This window comes from Hemitrygon akajei, chromosome 10 (assembly GCF_048418815.1).
Source record: "Hemitrygon akajei chromosome 10, sHemAka1.3, whole genome shotgun sequence".
Taxonomy (NCBI): domain Eukaryota; kingdom Metazoa; phylum Chordata; class Chondrichthyes; order Myliobatiformes; family Dasyatidae; genus Hemitrygon; species Hemitrygon akajei.
Window position 1 is genome coordinate 121,619,517 of NC_133133.1, and position 22,395 is coordinate 121,641,911.

At 45.5% G+C, this 22,395-nt stretch overlaps 1 protein-coding gene across 2 annotated transcripts in view; it reads right to left on the bottom strand.

The window, feature by feature from the left end:
* Positions 1-22,395, bottom strand: part of tmtc3 (transmembrane O-mannosyltransferase targeting cadherins 3) — a 138,134-nt gene that overhangs the window by 86,688 nt on the left and 29,051 nt on the right. For both annotated transcript variants that reach the window (XM_073058857.1, XM_073058858.1), the window contains exons 3-5: positions 19,361-19,579; positions 5,799-5,898; positions 295-410 (exon numbers count right to left, since the gene is read on the bottom strand). In XM_073058857.1, coding sequence (XP_072914958.1) covers positions 295-410; positions 5,799-5,898; positions 19,361-19,579 — 435 coding nt within the window. The remainder of the gene's footprint in view (positions 1-294; positions 411-5,798; positions 5,899-19,360; positions 19,580-22,395) is intronic.

The following is a 22,395-nucleotide window of genomic DNA, read 5'->3' on the forward strand; positions in this document are numbered from 1 at the left end:
CACCTTTCCCCCTCACCTGGTCCCACCTATCACCTACCAACTGTACTCCTTCCTTCCCTTTACCTTCTTATTCTGGCTTCTAGCCCCTTTCTTTACAGTCCTGATAAAGGGTCTCAGCCTGAGTTGTTGATTGTTTATTCCCCTCCAGAGATGCTGCTCGACCTGCTGAATTCCTCCAGTAATTTGTCTTGAGTGATGCTCTACAATATATGTTAAGAAAAGCACCGTAAGCATGCACCATGAGGAACTAGAATTCTATCAATATAAGCAATACATTTACATTTCATTACTTACCCCTTGGGCAACAAAGATTTCATACACGAAGCATATGCCAATGACCGTAATTCCCTGTTCTTTGCACAATGTTGCAGCAGCAACTAAAATTATAGTAACCACAATGGGTGTCCACACTGCAAGCAGAGAGAAAAAAAACTTCTATCATCTCATTCTATCTAATCAGTCCCCAGGGTACATGCAGATTGTCAATGGTAAAGACTTCACAACTTCAAGATCTGCAAAAACTCTTCAAACTTCAGTCATCAGTGTTGCAATGAAGATATTGCGATAAACAATTGCACAAAGCAAAATGCCATAAACAGCTATGAAATAGTTCACCAGATATTCTCAGCAGGTCAGCCAGCGCCTCTATAGAGAGGAATAAACAGTTGTTGCTTTGGGCCAGTCCCGATGAAATGCCTTGGTTCAAAGCGTTGACTGATATTCAAAGTAAAATTATTTATTATCAATACTTGTACATGACACCATATGCAGTGCTACCCTGAAATTTATTTTCTTGTGGCATTCACAGTAGAACAGTGAAATCTCCCTCCATAGTTGCTGCCTGACTTGCTGAGTTTCTCCAGCATTTTGTGTGTGTTACTCAAGAAATCTCGCATCTGCAGAATCTCATGCCTATGCCAGAAAGTAACCTGTTCTGTGAAGCCCAACGCATGCTCAGGAAGAGCACCAAATTCTCAATGTGATCATGGGCATTCCTTCAAATTATATCTCCCATCCCATTTATCACTTGATCTCTCTAGTCCCAAGAAAAATATCCAGATCTTTCTAGAACATATTTGTTATTTTGCTTCAGCTGCTTTCTGTGGTTCACAACTGCAGAAGAGGAAATTTTTTACCTCAGTTTTAAATGGCTTAACCCTTATCTTTGGACATTATCTATCTATTGGGAACTTCTTCCTACATGGGAAGAATAGATCAAATATCTTAATTCTGCTCCTATGCTTTATGGTCTTGAATATAATCTGATTTACCAGGCTCTGTTATCTGCTGGTCTGGATGAGTGCAGCTCCAACAACTAAAGGAACTGGACACTATTCAGGTTAAGGCAGACTGCCTGACTGGCACCCATCATACAATCAAAACTTTGATGCAAAGGTTAAAAAAAGGTTCACAGGTTCATTTATTATCAAAGCAGGTATCCGTATACAACTCTGAATTTTGTCTTCTCCAGGTAGGCACAAAACAAAAAAAGAACATGCAAGTCATTCAGAGAGAAACATCAAACCCACTCCCACCACTCACACAAAACAGAACAGGAACATCCAACCCCAAAAAACAACTCCTTGCCCCGCATAAAAAAAAACACTAACAGAACATCAACCCACAAACACCCTCCCCTCGTACAATATGGAAAAGGATCAGGTGATAAAAAAAACACTGAATATAAAATCGTAAGTCTGAACAAGTCGATAAATGCAATAGTCCAATCCATAAACCCAGAACAATGATACCATCCTCCAATATCACCACCAGCACAAAGTTATTGACATAGAGCACTCTATGCAAAAATGGGCCTTTCGGCCCATCTAGTACATGCTTAACCACTACTCTGCCTAGTTCCATCGACCCACACCTGGTTTAAATCCCTCCAAACCCCTCTTATCCATGTACTTATCCAACTTCTCTTAAATATAGAAATCAAACCTGCATCCACCACTTCTGCTGGCAGCTCATTTCACACTCGTACCACTCTCTGAGTAAAGAAGATCTCCTTCACGTTCCCCTTAAATATTTCTCCTTTCACCCTTAACCCTAGTTCTAGTCTCATCCAACCTCAGAGGAAAAGCATGTTTGCATTTACCATATCTCAACTGTTCATAATTGTGTATTCCTCTACTAGTCCGTGCCACAGGACCCCAAATTTGGGCCATCGGTACCATCTGGGGAGAATAATTCTTATGGTGATTTTTTGACAAGGTATACACCCCTAGTGCTAGAAAATATGTGATAGCATTGTAGTGGTGGTAGCTTTCCGTCACAACAATGGAGAGCTATCCGCATTCTGGATATCATACATTGACATGGTAGAGAACGTAGTACTTGGGCTTCTGCATGCCTCTCGTGAGGGGGACTGGGAGTTGCACCTCCATGCTATAAGAACCATGATCCCATGGTGCTTTGCCTATGATAAGATGAATTATACCAGGTACCTGTCCCCTTACTTTGCTCAGATGATGAACCTCCCAGAGAAGAATCCTTCTGTGTATGAGGCCTTCAAGTCAGGCCAATTCTCAATGCAGCTGTCAAGTAACAACCCCTTTGGGCAGATCCCTGTGGACCAGGCTATTGAAGCCACAGTGAACAAAAACACACAGACTCCTGGAGGCACATCACGGTTCAGACTGAATGCTTGAGCTATCGAGCGCTACTACATAACAGTTGAGCACCACAGTGCATTCCTGGGACAGTTATGATTATTAATAGGTTATGAAAGTACGGAAAACAAAGTATGGAAGGTAGTCTTTGATTAAATATATTCACTTTATAAACAAATGGGGCCTAGGTTATGGCCGTGTGGAACCCCACATTTGAATTATTGTACTGTAATTCTATATGCTATGACAAAAGCTTAAGATTGTTTTGATTTGATACAACAATATGGAAAATATCATGACATAGATAAAACTCCAGAAATCTCTCCAAATGAGGTTTTTTTACTTTTTTTTTGGGGGGGGGGGGGGTAACATTTTCTGCTGTACTGATGTTAATATGGAATATATACAAAAAGTGATTATTTATTTGAATTCCTGAACTCAAAGTTGGATGTGGCAAAGTTGTTTCCCATGGTGGGGGAGTCCAGTACGAGAGGACATAACTTGAGGATTGCAGGGCGCCCATTCAGAACAGAGATGCGGAAATTTTTTTTAGCCAGAGGATGGTGAATCTATGGAATTTGTTGCCATGGGTGGCAGTGAAGGCCAAGTCATTGGGTGTATTTAAGGCAGAGATTGATAGGTATCTGAGTAGTCAGGGCATCAAAGGTTATGTGTGATAGCATTGCACTGGTAGTAGCCTTACGTGTGCTATCATGCATTTTATAACACTGCCCTAAAATAAGCATTTCTGAAAAGTGGCCTATATATATGTATATTCAACCTAGTGATATTTTGTCATCAGTGATAAGGCGAGAGAATGTCACTGATGAGTGGAAGGTGGGGGAATGGGACTAAAGGGGAGATTGGATCAGCTCATGATGAAATGGGCAGACTCGATGGGCCGAATGGCCAACTTCTGCTTCTTTGTCTTACGGTCTGAATAAATTCTCTACAAATCCATGTGATTATATATGTCCTATGGTTTTTATTGACTTTTCCAAAATAAACAACAAACAAGTATTTTTCTAAAAATGAAATGATTCACTCTACTGAAATTGGACACAGTAGTGCGAGTGCCACCAATGACATAGTTTTCAATGTAGAATTTTAGAACAACATTTGATGAAAAGTGCTTGAACAGCTATCAATTGTGACAAATTTCAATGTTGAGGGATCACTGATGAGAAAATATCACTAGGTTGAATATATATATAGGCCACTTTTCAGAAATGCTTATTTTAGGGTAGTGTTATAAAACGCATGATAGCACACATAAGGCTACCACCAGTGCAATGCTATCACATATTTTCTAACTCAAGAGATGTATACCTTGCCAAAATCACTATGAGCATTATTCCCCTCAGATGGTCCGACCAACCCTGCTGGCTCACAGACTATACCAAATCTCCCCTTAATCGCCTGTGTTCAAGTAAAGTTCTAACCTAGTCAGCCTTTTCTTATATAGTAAGTCAGTTCCTCAAGTTCTGGCAAGATCCTTGTAATTCTTTTTCTGCACTCTTTCAATCTTATTGATAATGTTCCTGTACATAGGTGAACAAAATTGCACATAATACTCCAAATTTGGCCTCAGCAACATCTTATACAACTTTAGCAAATCCTCTCCACTCCTACACTCAATACTTTAATTTATGAAGGTCAATATAGCAAAAGTTCTCTTTTAAGATCCTTTCTACCTGTGACACTACTTCCAGGGAATTATGGATCTGTATTCCCGGATCCCTCTGTTCTATTGCACTCCTTGCCACAATGCTTCTATTAGAATAGTAAATACACTTTAAAAGAGCTTCCTTGAGGCAACTGTTTTGGGTACTGGAAGGATTCATATCATTGCAGGGTTTTCTTGTACAATGAAGGTTTAAGTGACCATGATTAGATTAATTCCATTTAGGAGCTGGCACTGTAGAGCAAATGGCAACCTCTTGCCATACTATTTCGAGACTGTGCTCTCTGGTCCTAGACTCCCCCACCATACGAAACATCCTCTCCACATCCACTCTAACTTTGCTTTACAATATTCACTAGGTTTCAATAAGATTTACCCTCATTTACTAAACTCCAGCAGGTACAGGCCCCAGAGCCATCAAATGCTCCTCATACATTAACCATTTCATTCCCAGGATAATTCTTATAAACTTTCTCTGGATCCTCTCTAATGCCAGCAACCCTTTTTTAGATAAGGGGCCCAAAACTACTCACAATAGCCCAATTATTTTACAGAATTCTATGGATAGTAGAATAGTACCTACTGAATGGAAATGAACCTCACTATTTACACAAGGGAGAGAGAAAATAAGGAATAAACAAGAATTGTTTATAAGTAAGAGAATGGGATTGACGAGTTAGTTCTGAGATCTAGCACAGTGGGCTGAATAGCCATTTATACTCTCAGAAATGCAAAATTAATTAAATGGGATCCAGTTAAAACTTGCAAAACACTGACTTATAATACATACAAAATGCTGGAGGAACTCAGTAGTCAAGCAGCATCCATAGAAGGGAATAAAAAGTTGATCTTTCAGGCCGAGACCCTTCATCAGGACTGGAAAGAAGCCAAAATAAGGTGAAGGAAGGTGAGGAAGGGGAAGGAGGACAAGCTGGCACATGATAGATGAGACCAGCGAATGAGGAAGGGGTATGAAGTGAGAAGCTGGGAGGTGATATGACAAATAAACAGACTAGATGTGAGAAGGATCTTGCTCCTGGCTGGGGTACTTAGGATGAGGTGTCACAGTCTCAGAATACCATTTACAAAAGAGATGAGGAGCAGGAATTTTTCACTCAGATGGTGGGAAACTATTGAATTTACTACTAATGAAGGTGTAAATAGTTTAGAAGGAAGCAGATAAATTATTAGACAAATGACACATGGGTTACAGAGAGAGTGCACAATCATAATATTTAGCTGAATGATTAGCCACATTGTAGTAAGTGCTGGAGAAGGCCCCTATGCTCCTAATTTTCTACGTTTTGACCAATTACTCATCTCAAGTTGAAAAATAACATTAGCCTTAAGCCAAACAACCCTTAAAGATGAAGACACCTACATTTAATGGCCAGCTTCTTATGTCATGAACTATTTGCTAGATTCCACAGCTGAATTTTCCTTAATATTCTTGATACACAGGCTTTGGTGAGCATTAAGTAAAATATAAGTTGTTTTACCGATTGAATTGTTGGGACCTTTAGATTTGGTGTATGATAAAAATGCAGCCAGAAAGAAAACAGAGGACAAGAGTTCAGCTCGACCCACGACTCCAGTAACCTGTAGATTAAACAGAGAGACACTGAGATGTAAATCTCCATGAAAGATTGCATTTAATGATAGAAAAAAAATCAAAACTTCTTAACTATTACTGGGATTTCCCAACCCAGCAGGACATCAAAGTTCATAAAGGCTCTTCATCAGATACCCACCTTAACCATAAACATCACAAAAGATGTTAAACAATTTTATAGAAGAGCATGTAGCCAACACTAAATTTAACCTTCAACCGACACGAGAAAAAGAAACCTCATTAGCACATTTTGTCAGGAACAAAATGTTCCTGTTTGTCAGGAACCGAGCACAAATGGCTTTCATTTTATAAGTGAGAACAAGAAGAGATCATTCATTCCCTTGATTCAACTCTACTAACGAACAAGATTGTGACTGATCTTCTACATGAGAGACATCTTGAAAAAAAAATGAACAACTAAGAAAAAAATCAGGTGCTTACAGTGATTAGTGTACTGTAGATGAACTTAAGGTGATATTCAATCAGCACGAGGGAGAATGACTAACATAACACTATTACAGATATGCGTCATTGAACATCCTCGATACGTTCCACAGAACCTGACATTATGCGATTTGGACGTTGTGCGAACACCGTATTATATACGTCACAAACCTATAGCTGTACTGTACTGTAATGTACCTGTATTGACTAAATAGCCAAGAACGTACACTAAAACTGCATACTGTATGCTATCATACATAAATACACGATAATTTAAAAAAGTTTTATTTTTATTAAACGTTTTAATTTTCACTTCTTAAACTTTTACGTAAACACTTTTTGTTTGGTTATATCAGCTACGTCACTACGTCACGTTCTCCAATCGGGACCACAGACTTATATGCGATCAGACATTGTCTGAATGGACGCTAAGCGGTGCACTCCTGTACAGTGCCAGCCATCAGTGCTCAGGGTTCAATTCCCACCACTGCCTGAAAGTAGTCTCTATTTTCTCCCAGTGACTGTGTGGGTTTTCTCCAGGGACTCCTGTTTCTTCCTTTATTCCAAAGAATCAAGGTTAGGGGTAGAAGGTTGGCACTTGAAGAGCGGTGACACTTGCGGGCTGTCCCCAGTACATCCTTGCCGATTTGATTTAATGCATGTAACACATATCAATATACGTTTTGATGTACGTGACAAATAAAAGAAATCTTTTGTCACTTTTTTGAAAAAGAAGTATGTAGGGAGAGGTGAAAAGGAGGATGGCATCACAGTCGGCACAGATGATGTGGCATCCCCCCTCTCCCATCCATCTAGTTTCAGCCATCACCTGCCAGCTTATACTCTTTCTCCTCCCCCTCCTTCTTATTTTGACTTCTGCCCACTTTCTTCCCAGTCCTGATGGTCTAGTCCGAAATGTCAAATATTTATTCTCCTTCATAGATGCTGCCTGACCTGCTGAGCCCAGCATTTTGTGTGTTTTGCAAGATTTCTGTCATCTGCAGAATCCCTTACATTACTGCATTTTAAATGACAGTTTTGTGGCGACCCACTTACTAGCACACTCGAACCGGCTCACAATTAGCCAGCGTGCAGGCACAAAGGCCAGGTCCGCAACAAAGGGAAAAAGCCTGCGGGGATTTGTGAGTCCGTGTCTCTTGGACCATCCGCGCCCGGGGAGGGCGGGATGAGGGAGGCTTTAAAGCAAGGCTGTGAAGTTCGAATAAAACATTCTTTGATTGCAGTTTACCGACTCCGTGTCGTTACTTTAGCGCTGCGTGTAGCACACCGCTACAATTGGTGACCCCGACGGTCCAAACGATTTTTCATGCGGTTTTCATGCGGTTTCGTTGAAACTGCCAAGCTTCTGGACGCTACGACCTCACCTATGGTTCCAGCAAGCAGAAGCCCAATTCCACGTTCGGCAGGTAACCTCAGAGGACACCCGTTACTACTACGTGGTGAGCTCCTTCGACCAGGACACAGCGGCCCAGGTTGCGGAGTTCGTACAGTCTCCCCCTGCGGACGGCAAGTACACGGAATTCAAAGCCCTGCTCCTAAGGACTTTCGGACTCTCACGCCGCGAGCGGGCTGCCCGTTTACTGCACCTGGATGGCCTGGGAGACAGGCCTTCATCAGCTTTAATGAACGAGATGTTGTCTCTGGCCGGCGGACACACACCCTGCCTCATGTTTGAGCAGGCATGCCTAGAGCAGCTGCCCGAGGACATACGCCTGCTGCTGTCCGACGCGGATTTCAGCGACCCCCGGAAGGTGGCAGCCCGGGTGGACTTGCTGTGGAACGCCAAGAAGGTGAGTGGGGCGTCCATCGCACAGATCACCCGGCCACGCTCCCAGCAGCAAACCAGTCCAGGCCCGGCCGCAGAGCCCGCTAGCCCCAGAGGCAGGGATGGGGAGCCCAACGAACAATGGTGTTTCTACCACCAGCGGTGGGGCGCAGAAGCCTGCCGTTGTCGCCCGCCCTGCAAGTTCCCGGGAAACGCCAGGGCCCGCTGATGGCTACGGCGACTGGCCTTCAGGATAGCCTCCTGTATGTGTGGGACCAGCAGTCGGGACGCCGTTTTTTGGTCGACACCGGTGCCGAGATCAGCGTCTTACCTCCAACGAGTTACGACACCCGCAGCAGGGCGCCGGGTCCCCCACTGAGGGCCGTGAACGGCAGCACAGTAAGGAACTATGGCACCTGTCAGGTGCAGCTACAGTTCGGCTCCAGCCAGTTCACGTGGGACTTCACACTGGCTGCCGTAGCCCAACCGCTTCTGGGTGCGGATTTTTTGCGGTCTCACAGCCTACTGGTCGACCTGCCTAGGAAGAGACTGGTCCACGCCAAGACCTTTCAGACGTTCTCCCTGGGTGCAGCCCAGTTGCCAGCCCCTCACCTCGGCTCCATCACGCTGTCCGACAACGACTTCACCAGGGTCCTGGCGGATTTCCCATCGGTTCTGGCACCGCAGTTCACGGCAGCCATGTCCCGACACGGCGTACAGCACCACATCCCGACCCAGGGACCACCCCTCCAAGCCCGTGCTCGGTGGCTTCCCCCGGACAAGCTCCGACTGGCGAAGGAGGAGTTCAAGAGGATGGAGGAATTGGGGATCATCCGGCAGTCCGACAGCCCATGGGCCTCCCCCCTGCACATGGTGCCCAAAGCAACAGGGGGCTGGAGATCATGCGGCGACTACCGCAGGCTGAACAAGGCTGCCATACCGGACTGCTATCCTGTGCCGCACATTCAGGACTTTGCAGCAAACCTGCACGGCGCACGGATCTTCTCCAAGGTAGACCTTGTTCGAGGATACCATCAAATCCCGATGCATCTGGACGACGTCCCCAAAACAGCTCTCATCACCCCGTTCGACCTTTTCGAGTTTCTCCGCATGCCGTTCGGCCTGAAGAATGCCGCACAGACGTTCCAGCGGTTAATGGACGCGGTGGGATGCGACCTGGACTTCGCATTCATCTATTTGGACGACATCCTCATTGCCAGCAGCAGTCGTCAGGAGCATCTGTCCCACCTCCGTCAACTCTATGCCCGGCTGAGTGACTACGGTCTAACAATCAACCTGGCCAAATGCCAGTTCGGGCTCGACACCATTGACTTCCTGGGCCACAGGATTACTAAAGACGGGGCAACCCCTCTGCCCGCTAAGGTAGATGCGGTCCGCCATTTCCCCCGACCCACCACGGTCAAAGGCCTTCAGGAATTCGTAGGTATGGTCAATTTCTACCACCGCTTCCTCCCTTCAGCTGCCCGGATCATGCGCCCCCTGTTCGCCCTGCTGTTGGGTCCGGGCAAGGACATTACCTGGGACGAGGAGTCCGCCACCGCTTTCATTCAAACGAAGGAAGCCTTGGCGAACGCCGCAATGCTAGTGCACCCCAGAATGGACGTCCCTACCGCCCTCACAGTGGACGCATCTAACACGGCAGTCGGTGGGGTACTGGAGCAGCCCATCGCGGGCCACTGGCAACCCCTGGTGTTTTTCAGCAAACACCTGTGGCCACCTGAGCTCAAATACAGTGCTTTCGACTGGGAACTGTTGGCGCTATACCTGGCAATCCGGCATTTCAGGTACTTCTTAGATGGTAGGCCCTTCACCGCGTTCACGGACCACAAACCGCTTACCTTTACGTTCACGAAGGTGTCCGATCCCTGGTCGTCCCGCCAGCAGTGCCATCTGTCCTACATCTCTGAATACACGACGGACGTCCAGCACGTCTCGGGTAAGGACAATGTCGTGGTGGATGCGCTCTCTCGCCCTAACATTCACGCCCTTTCCCCAGGGGTAGACTTTGAGGCGCTGGCAGAGGCACAGCAGGCAAATGAGGAGATCCCGAGTTACAGAACCGCAGTCTCCGGTTTGCAGCTCCAGGACCTCCCCGTAGGCCCAGGTGAGAGGACCCTACTCTGTGACGTCGCCACCGGCCAGCCCCGTCCCGTCGTCCCGGCACCTTGGCGGCGACGCATTTTCGACTCCATTCATAACTTGGTGCACCCCTCCATCCGGACGGTTGTCCGGATGGTCTCCAGCAGGTTCGGTTGGCATGGACTCCGCAAGCAGGTCCGTGAATGGGCCAGAACGTGCATGCACTGCTAGACAGCCAAGGTGCAGCGGCACACCAAAGCTCCGCTGCAGCAGTTCCACCCCACCCACCGGCGTTTCGACCGGTACCTCCTGACTATCGTGGACCGGTTCACAAGATGGCCAGAGGCGATCCCGCTCACCGACACCACCTCCGAATCTTGCGCCCGGGCACTGATTGCCACCTGGGTGTCCCGCTTTGGTGTACCGGCCCACATTACCTCCGACAGAGGTGCCCAGTTCACCTCCAGCCTGTGGTCTGCTATGGCCAGCCTTTTGGGGACACAGCTGCACCACACCACTGCCTACCACCCACAGTCGAACGGACTAGTGGAGCGTTTCCACCGTCACCTAAAGTCGGCTCTCATGGTCCGCCTGCGAGGAGCTAACTGGGCGGACGAGCTTCCCTGGGTCCTACTCGGCATCCGCATGGCACCCAAAGACGATCTGCATGCCTCGTCGGCTGAGTTGGTGTACGGCGCACCCCTGGTCGTCCCCGGGGAGTTCATACCAGCCCCGAGGGGGCAAAAGGAAGAACCTGCAGCAGTCCTGGGCAGACTATGCGAGAGGCTCGGTGACCTGGCCCCCATACCCACTTCGCAGCATGGGCAGAACCCGACCTGCGTACCCAAAGACCTGCAGAACTGTAAGTTTGTGTTTGTACGAAGGGGCGGGCATCAGCCACCGCTGCAACGGCCCTACGAGGGGCCATTCACGGTGATCAGGAACAACAGGTCCACGTTCGTGCTGGATGTTGGGGGGAGAGAGGAGGTTTTCACAGTGGACCGACTCAAACCGGCCCACATGGACCTGGTGCAACCGGTCGAGTTTCCGGCACCACGGCGCAGAGGCCGACCTCCCAAACAGGGTCCGGCCCAGACTGTGGACATTGGGGGGTGTATCGCCGGTTCTGGGGGGGGGGGGGGGTTATGTGGCGACCCACTTACTAGCACACTCGAACCGGCTCACAATTAGCCAGCGTGCAGGCACAAAGGCCAGGTCCGCAACAAAGGGAAAAAGCCTGCGGGAATTTGTGAGTCCGTGTCTCTTGGACCATCCGCGCCTGGGGAGGGCGGGATGAGGGAGGCTTTAAAGCAAGGCTGTGAAGTTCGAATAAAACATTCTTTGATTGCAGTTTACTGACTCCGTGTCGTTATTTTAGCGCTGCGTGTAGCACACCGCTACAGTTTCAAGGAAAGTTTTTCCAAATGCTCTAATGAAAGCACATAATACTTAAATTTATTTATAATTCAAATGATAACTACTAAAGCCTGAGGGGAGACTTTGCTTGATGGGTTTTCAACAAAAATATTCAACAGCCATTATTAAAACAATTATAATCATACCATCAACAGCAAACGTTGAACATTTTTCGGTTAATATTATTCATGTCCAAAAGTCTATAAACATACAGTTCTATTTGTTAAAATCAAGAGAAAATCTGCAGATGCTAGAAATCGAGCAACACACACTAAATGCTGGAGGAGCTCAGCAGGCCAGGCAGCATCGCCTGCTGAGTTCCTCCAGCATTTTGTGTGTGTAGCTCTATTTGTTAACTGCTTACCAAGTGATAAACGCCAGTCATTAAAATCATGAAGCAGTTGGATGTTTCAGTATGTGGAAAATCCAAAAGACCATAAGACATAGGGGCATAATTAAGCTGTTCAGCCTATCAAGTCTGCTCCACCATTCTAAAACCTAGGTGCTGTGGACATAAATAGTCCCCATGGCTCCAACAGGGAGCTTGAGGGATGTTTCACTATCCAGAGCATAGAAAATTTGCTGCGACAGAGAACAATTGAAGTGAATACCAAACATGCACTTCAGAAGACACAGGAGACTCTGAAAACCCAGAGGAGCCACACACAGAAGGCAGGAGGAACTCAGCAGATCTAGCAGCATCTATGGATAGAAATGAACAGTCGATGTTTTGGCCAGAGACTATTCATAAGCAGAGTAAGATAAAGGTAGTGGCTGGGAGCTCTGGTGGAGGAGGAAAAAGAGTTAACGTTGGAGGACCATGTGATGTCTTTGAGCCAGTACTCATTGAAATTTAGAAGGATGAGAGGGGATCTCATTGAAATCTACCGAATATTGAAAGGTCTAAATAGAGTGGGCGTGGAGAGGATGTTTCCTATAGTGGAGGAACCTAGGACCACAGGGCACAGCCTCAGAATACACAGACATCCCTTTGGAACAAAGATGAAGAGAAATTTATTTAGCCAGAAGGTGGTAAATCTGTGGAACTTATTGTCACTGATAGCTGTGGAGGTGAAGTCACTGGGTATATTTGAAACGGAGGTTGATAGGTTCTTGATTAGTAAGGGTGTCAAAGGTTATGGGGAGAAGGCAGGATAATGGGATTGAGAGGGATAATAAATGAGTTATAATGGAATTGTAGAGCTGACTCATTTGGCTCCTGTGTCTTATGGTCTTCAAGTGGGACAAATAGCCTGGTTTTGTGTTGTGAATCCCAGGTTTGGTATGACTATATGGCAAGACGACACAACTAAGTTATGATATGCCACACAGTGGCAGATGTTTGACACTACATGCAGGCAGGTATCTTTATCAGGTCAGTAGTGTACTGTATATAAACCAGCAGGTGAGCAGGTCAATATAAAGTGTCTTGAAAGTACAGACTGATCAAGGCAGTAAGCGTGGTATCACCTAAGGGATGTTCACACCTGACTAACTTCAGTCTTTTTCTGAGATAAGGAAAACCGATGACAGTATCACAGTTGATATACATTTCCGAATGCCTTGTTTTGCATTATTTCCACAGGTGAGCAGGAACAGGAGCAAATCAACATTTTAAAAACACTTCTTCCCCTCCGCAATCAGATTTCTGAATGGTCCATGAATATGACTTTGTTATTTGCCTTTTTGCACTATTTCTTTTGTAACTTACAATTATGTTTATGTCCTGAACTGTACCATTGCCACGAAACAACAAATATCACGATAGACGATAGTGAAAACCCGATTCTGATTCAGCAAAATGTCCCATGTGGGAGAACTGATCCAAAGAGAATGAAGCCCATTAGATTTAAAACCAAATTTTCAGAAGCTGCAACCAGAACTGTGACAACTGCTTTAGTGATTGGAATGCTGGTTGCACTGAGACAAAGGTTAGTTTTATAATTGTACAGAAACAGGCCCTTCAGCCCACACAAGTCATGCCACCCATCAAACCCCGATTTACACTGATATGGTAGCATATCGGTGAGTGGAATGCTATTTGCAGCTCCAGCGATCAGTGATCGGAGTGAATTGCTACCACTGTCTGTAAGGGGTTTGTATTTTCTCCCCATAACCACGTAGCTTTTCTTCAGGTCCTCCAGTTTCCTCCCACATTCCAAAGGCATACGGGTAAGGGTTGGTAAGTTGTGGGCGTGCTATGTTGGCGCCAGAAGAATGGTGACAATTATGAGCTGCCCCTAGCATATCCTTGGACTGCGTTGGTCATTGATGCCAACAACACATTTCACTAACACAAGAAAATCTGCAGATGCTGAAAATCCAAGCAACTCACACAAAATGCTGGAGGAACTCAGCAAGCCAGGCAGCATCTATGGAAAAGAGTAAATAGTCAACGTTCCAGGCAGAGACCCTTCATCAGGACCTGATGAAGGATCTCGGCCTGAAATGTCGACTGCTTACTCCTTTCCATAGGTGCTGCCTAGCCTGCTAATTTCCTCTAGTAATTTGTGTATGACACATTACCCTGTGTGCTTCGACGTACATGTGACAATTAAAGATAATCTTTAAATCTTTAATCCTATATTAATCCCTCATTTTGTTTTATTCTCCCTCATTCTTATCAACTATCAGATTTTAACATTAATCTAGACATTATAGGAAATTTACTGTGAGTAATTAACATATTAACCCATGTCTTTGGGATATTGGAGGAAACCAGAGCACCTGGACAGACGCTCACAGTCAAGAGGGAGAACACGAAAACCACACAGACAGCACGAGGTCAGGATTGAAGCCCAGTTTCTGATGCTGATTATTCTACCAGCCACTGCTAAGTCTTTCTTTTCATTATTGACGGGCGGAGCTTAGGATGACGCACCTAACAGTGACTCCTTTGCTTGCATCTTCCGAAACAGCTCTATTTCGATCTTTAATATCTCTATTTTTCCCTTTCAAGGTTCTTTTGAAGACCCTGACCTGGGGTTACACGCTGACTTTGGTTCTTTGCGGAAATGGGACCCACTCTCAGGGCCTCACGACCAGCCACTTTTCAATATGTTAAGCTCGCAGCCTAGAGGACTAGCGCATCCTGAGGGTGCCAGCTTTTCGTGGCTCTGGAAGCAAGCAAATTCAAGGCTGGTGTTGCCGTCGCCGACTGATGTGTCATGGGAGATGGCAAATCGGAAGCAGTGAGCTTGCTGCTGGTTATGTGCCCAGAAACCCGAGTTCTTTGGGCACAGAGCTCGGAAAAAGTGACACAACAGAGTTTTAACATCATTAAATTAGTGAGTTGTTCTGCTATGTCTCTGCTCTCGCTGTGAAACAGGGACACCTCTTTTTCCCTTATTGGGGGGGAGAGGGGAAAGGGGGAGGGAGAGGGAGGGAGAGGGAGGGGGAGAGGGGGGAGGGGGGAGGGAGACTGTGGTATGTCGAATACCGGGTGAACAAGTAGTCTTTGGGTTACTGCCAGTCTGTGTCTTTACTGATGCTTTGCTGCATGCCTGAGTGCTTGGTGGGGGGTGGAATGCTTTTTTGTTGGTCGGAGGGGAAGTTGTTGCTTTGCTGCTTCTTATGCAAGGGAGGGGGAGCTGGGGGGGCATTGGGGTTTTAACATTTAACTGTCATTCATTCTTTGAGGCACTCCTCTGTTTTTGTGGATGTTTGCAAAGTAAAAGAATTTCAGGATGTATATCACATACATTTCTGTGACACTAAATGCACCTATCTATTGATACCTATTGAAATGCAGGGTCACAATTAAGTTAGATGTTACTCAATTTCAGTATGCAGCTGGCAGTGAGAATGTGAATCACAGCTTGTCCGAAGCTATCACTAGACTAGATTAGAGCGGTCAAAAGTAACAGTTCAAGCCAATCTCTAAAAGAAATACATTAAAGGCAAAAAAAAGGCAAGTATATATACAATGAGGTCAAGGCCCGATGTCAGCAGTACCTAGGTCGACTGGAGGACGAAGTGGGCCTTTTCTGGAGTTGGAGAACTGTCAGTATGTATGTGTGTGTGGGTGAGTGTTCAGCTGGGAGGAACAGGGCTTGCTTTGCTGTTGTTCTGAGAATGTGTTGGGTGTATGGGGTGCCAGTGAGTGACAGCACCCCTGATGGGGAAGACACATTGTGCTCCCTTGGGAGTAACAATACACCGTTTGCCCCCACTTCACACTCAGCTCTCACCACTGGCTCAAAGCAGCCGCCTGCTAGCAACAGCAGCCACACCTTGGTAAAGCACTTCAACAAGCGGACTAAACCAGGTGAGGGTAACCATTGGGTTTTAAACCCTCAGTGAGTTTGGGCTTGTCAACCCAAGCTAGTGAAGACTGGACCCTGCAGTCTGTGTGGAAGTAACCACTAAATTGACTCAACGGGAGGAAGGCAGACCCAGTAAGGCGCTGTGGAGTGCTTAGAGCATGTTGAGGCATTAAGGGCATTATGGCCATCCACTGACTGCATCTGACTTCATCTCCAGCCATACTGACTCTGTCTTGCCACTGGATACAGATGGTCTCAGGTAAGGTTGATGCTGCGCAACTTGATCCTTCCCATCCCAAACTAGCGCAAGTCCTGTGACGAAGCAGCTGGTGTGGGTACACTGACAGCCGCAAACCTACACACTGGCAACTCAGGCCGTAGGGTCATTATCCACTGACCGGAACTGCAGTGCCTTTCGGCAGCCTCCTGAGCAAATGGGCAGCCCTTTTCAGAGTTGATGCTGACGGACCTCAGCGAACTGTTCTAATAGGGGAGAGTTAGCCTGATATAACATCGACATTGCAGCCCTGAATGAGACCCAGCTCGCGGGAGAGGGCAAACTTTGTGAAAAGGGCTCAATATACACATTCTTTTGGAGTGGAAGAGGAAATCAAGTCCGACACAAGGCTGGGATTAGATTTGCAATGAAAACGAAGATCACTGTCAAACTTGCTGGACCTCCAAAGGGCTGAATAACCGCTTCATGACCATGAAACTCCTCTTGTTGCACGGTAGGAAGCATGTCACCATCATTAACATGTACACCCCAACCATGACTATCCCAGGTGATGATATCAAGGGCAAGTTCTATGAAGAACTGCACTCGGTTAAAGCTACTATTCTAAAAGCGGACAAGCTTATCATCCTTGGTGACTTCAGTGCAAAAGCAGGCTCTGACAACATTGAGAAATATGGTGTAGGCTGCTGCAACAGCAATGGCATTCTACTACTGTTGATCAGCAACAACATCTTCCACTTCCCACCTGTAACAGAACTTTGTGGATACATCCCTGCTCTAAGCACTGGCATCTAATTGAATACATCATCATCAGGACAAGAGACAGGCAGGATGTAAGGGTGACAAAATCTATTGTGGTGCTGGATGCCAGACAGACTATTGTCTCATTATTTCTAAACATCCACATCCAGTCCAAGAAATGCCTACAAGCAGAGAAAGCTCCAAGATGGCTGAACACCTCCAAGCTGAAAAGCAGCAACATAAAGCAGTCTTTTGTTGACACTCTGGAAGATAGTTTAAGCACCACCACTCTGGGCGATCAGAATGTGGAAACTGCTTGGTCAACCCTTTGACAGCTGATCAACAACACTGCTACAGAGTTTCTGGGGCCTGCTACCAGAAAGCACAAGGACTGGTTTGATGAAAAGAGTGTTGACATCAAACAACTGCAACATCGTCTCTACAAAGCTTTCCTCAGCAACCCCAAGTCCATCTCAAAGAAGGGCATCTTCAATAACATAGAAAGGTCCATATAACACGCACTGCGTCAGACACAGAATTCCCAGCTGAATAATAAAGCTGATGAGATCCAGGCATATACAAATAGTTATGATTTAAAGAACTTCTAAGAGGTCTATGACCCCCATTCATCAGGATCATCCCCTCTCCTTATGTTGATGAGAACATGTGATCATGGACAAAGGTAAACTATAGGCTATGCACTTCAAGTGTGTTCTGAATTGTCCTTCGACTATAAATGACAAAGCTGGCGATCACCTGCCCCAAATACCTGCTAATAAAACATTGCAAATGTTCCACTGACCTTAGCAATCTCTAGCCGCAGAGCACCTGGATCAGACTCAATACTAACCTACAATGAAAGTGGTGCTAGCAGAAAAGCTCCATCAGCCCTCCCAATTCATGTGACAGCAAGAGAAAAGTCCACAGGAATTCAAAGACACATCCATGATCCATCTGTGTAAGCGAAAGTGAACCTGGCAGTCCTGTGATAACTATCAGGGAAAATGCCTGCTGTCTATCGCAGGCAAGATCTTTGCCAGGCTTCTTCTCAACCGTCTCACATCATACCTTGACAGGAGACCCCTAGCAGAGAGCCTGTGTGGATTCTGCGAAGACCGTGAGACTATCGATATGGTGTTTGCTGCAAAGCAGCTGCAAGAGAAATGTTGGGAGCAAAATGCTGACCTGTACTCATGCTCTGTCAATCCAACTTCAGCTTTTGACAACCATCAGCAGAGAGGGTCTGTGGAAGATCATGGCGAAGTTCGGATGCTTAGGGAAATTCATCACGTTGGTACAGCAATTCCATGATGGCATGCGAGCTAGAGTTCAGGAAAATAGTGAGACATCCAAGCCCTTCCCTGACTTAAACGTGATCAAGCAGGGCTTCATCTTGTCACCAAAGCTGTTCATTCTGGTGTTTTCTTGCCATGTTGATTAACACCTGTAGGCATCGGTCGTGGTGATGTAGGCATCTGCATTAAAACTGTTCAGCCTCTGGAGACTTCGAGTAAAAACTAAGGCTATGACAGACATCATCAGAGACTTCCTTTTTCCTGATGACTGTACCCTCAATGTTAGCTCAAACGATGATATGCAGCACTGTGCCGACAGGTTTTCTGATGAGTACACTAAATTTAGGCTTACCTGCAACACCAAGACTGAACTAATATGTCAGACTTTTTCAGGGAAGTCATACGTTGAACCAAACATCATAGTCAATGGTCAAGGACACAACCCAGTGAACAGATTCACATATCTTGGCAGAACTCTGTCCCAGAACATCCTCATTGATGCAACTACTCAGGATATTCTTCACTGTGCATCTATAGAAGCCTGTGAAAGTTTTAGATGACATGCTGAATCTGCACAAACTTCTAAGAAAGTAGAGGCATTGCCATGCCTCCTTTGCAATGGTCATGCTCTCTTCTCGCTTCTATGATCGGGAAGGAGGCACAGGGGCTTTAGGTCTCATACCACCAGGTTCAGGAACAGTTAATACTCTTTAACAGTCAGGCTCCTGAACCAGCTTGGACAACTTTAGTCACTACAACATTGAACTGATCACTGAACACAACTTAGGGATTCACTTCCAAGGATTCTACAACTCATGTTTTCAGTATTATTTATTTAATATTATTATTTATATTTTTGTGTTTGAAGTTAGCTCCTTTTGTACATTAGTTGATTGTCAGTCTTTGTGTGCAACTTTTCATTGATTCTATTGTATTTCTTTGTACTACTATGAATGCCTGCAAGAAAATGAATCAGGGTAATATATGGTGACAAGCACTTCGATAGTAAATTTACTTTGAACTTTGAGAATGCTCTCCATGGTATATCTAGAAATTTGCTGCAGTCTTTGGTGACATTTAAAATCTTGTCAAACTCCTAATGAATAATAGGCACTGATGTACCTTCTTCACCATACATATAAACATAATAAAATTCTCACTTACTGCTTCTGTGTGAATCGGATGAACTGCAAAAAGCAGAGAGGCAATCAGGCTGGATTTTCTGTCCAGGAACAGCTGGCAAACCCGGAGATAGATGACACAGACCACCGCGTGTAGAACAAGGTTTGAGAGGTGGTAGAAAGCAGGATTCAGTTCACTGAACAGGTAGTTTAATCGAAAGGTGAGCACAGTAAGGGGACGGTATGATTTATGGCTCCTCTCCTGCCAAGAAGAAAGCGAAAGTTGACGACTTTAAAATCTATTCATGTCTGGCACCATTAACAAAATAAATTGCTAACACTTGAAATAAACTGCCAGCAATTTATAACAGAAAAGAAAATGCTAAATTATAAAGCAATTCATTTCAGAACATTCTAAGCCATTCATGATTAAATCACAACAATATTTTTGTTTGAAGTGAAATATTCTTCCCTGTAAATTGTTATATCCAAATAATTTTCTCAGTGTAAGGACTTCCTTGGAATTCCATAAATCACTCCATATTCTCGCAGGGAGCATACAGGGCATTAATTTGAAGACCACAATGTGAACCCGGCAGCATCCAGCTGGATGTACCAGTCCGAGTTTTTATAAAGATAAAGAACGTAAAGTTTACAAAAGATTACAAGTATAAAGATGACAAAGACAAAATGATGGCAAAGATAAAAAGATGGCGATGACAAAGACAAAGATTAGCTTTATTTGTCACACACAGTGAAATGTGTCATTTGTATCAATGACCAACAGTCCAAGGATGTGCTGTGACAAGTCTCAACATCATAGCAAGTCCATTCTTACAAGCCCTTATTAATCAGTGCAACTTTAGAATATGGGGGAGAAATCAAAGCACGCAGAGGAAACCCATGTGGTCACAGGAAAAGTACAAGCTCCTTATAGACGGGTGGGAATTGAACTCTGATCGCAGTGCAGTAAAGCGTTATGCTAACTGCTACACTACCAGGCCACCCACCCGAATATAATTATATTCTGGGACGTTCCGGATGGATAGCATGCAAATCAGAGCTTTTCACTGTATCTGGGTCGAGCCGTGCCATCGGGCCAGTGAGACATTGAGCCACTGGGATGTTGAGCCGATGGGACATCAAGCTGGTGGGACGTCGAGCCGCCCCATCGGCCTGGTGGGATGTCGAGCCAATGGGACATCAAGCTGGTGGGACGTCGAGCTGCGCCATTGGCCTGTGGGATGTCGAGCCACACCATCAGACTGGTGGGATGTTGAGCCAATGGGACGTCAAGCCAGCTGGATGTCAAGCCGGGATGTTGGGTCGCAGGAGAAGCCAGGTTGGGTTCAGAAGAGCTGACCTGGGTGGAGACTGTGCTGCTGCTTGTACTCGGGGGCACTGGAGTTGACACGAAGGCGGCGTGCAGTGAAACTGTGAGTGACTGTATTGGACATTGCTTTTGCAACCGCAAGACCCTGTTGGACTTTGACTGCCGCCGCAGGCCTGCTTCTCTTGTTTGGTGGTAAGACAGGTGGCGAGGCAACAGCGTCGCCTCGGCCGTAGCTAGGACTGGGACTCAGTCCTCAGGCTTGCGCTGTAGCGTGGCATCCAGACTCGGTTGGGGGGGTGGTGGCCTCTCCTGACAGTGCTGCCTCCAGTGGTAGGTTGGTGAAACTACAGGCTGGACTATTGAGATCCATCAATTTGTGGAACTTGGTCTAAAAATTGTTCTCTTACTCGACTATGTTCTTTCTTTCCTTTCTCATTATTTTGAATGCACATGCATGTTTCTGTATGTTTGGGCCTTTGGATTGCTTGCCCAGTGACTTTAATTCTATTCTTTGCAACTATCCTTATGTTCTCTTCAGACATGGAAGTTCCCATTAATTTTTTTTGGTTGGACTTCCCAGTACTCCTGCCCACACTGCACCAGAATATGTGGATCCACCTGTGGACCCACCAATAGACAACACTTTAGAAGAACAACATATTTGATTTGTGTGATTGCACTAATTCTACCTTATCAATGGACCTAAGCTTTCAACTCCTTTCTCCACCCACTGTCCAACTCTCTCAATTATGCTTGAGACAAAACAGCTTACTTGGTGAAAACCAGCAGGACAAAAGCTTGAATTAAATGTTTTTGTAGGAAATAAAATTGATAGGATAGTCATTGATTTTAAGAGAATATTATTAGAATAAATTAGGTGAGCAAGTGATTTAAAGTTCCACCTCAACACTGCCTTCTTGCCATATCCCTGAATTTCACAATAGGTGGAGATCTAAATGATGATGGTTACATTGTTCACAGGCGTCTATTTAAGACAATTTAACGTCTAAGGTATTCCCCTGGAACTTGTGCAGTGCAGGTTTATGAAACTTACTCGACTGTTTATTCATTTCCATAGACGCTGCCTGACCTGCTGAGTTCCTTCCGCATTTTGTGTGTGTTACTCTAATTTTCCATTGGTGTTTAAAAGAAGGTGTCAGTGAGACTTGCAGGGATGTGAGAGGATTGACAAAGTAGATGCTGAGTGAGTGGCTCCATAGGGTGCATTGTGTAGAACTAGTTGACACTATCAGAAAAAGAGAAGGGCCAATCAATTAGAGAAGAGAAAAGATTTCTTCACGCAGACAACTTTGGAATTCTTCTCCTGAAGGGTGTAGATGCTATCTGTACGTACTCATTTGTATTAACAGAGTTCTGGACACAGCTAACACATTACCTCACTCCGCTCCATGGACTCCTGTCTATACTTCCTGCTGCCTAAGTAGCCAACATAATCAAAGACCCCACCCACCTCAGACACTCTCTCTTCTCCCCTATCCCATTGGGGAAAAAATATAAAAACCTGAAAGCATGTACTATTAGGCTCGTGGACAGCTTCTACACCATTGTTATCAGACTCCTGAATGGACCTCTTGTATGATCAGATGGACTCAGCCTCACAATCTATTGCACACTATATTGTTTGCCTGCACTGTACTTCTTCGGTAGCTTTTACACTTCATTCTGCATTGCTGTTGTTTTACTTTATTCTAGCACTCTTTAATGATTCGATCTGTTTGAACAGT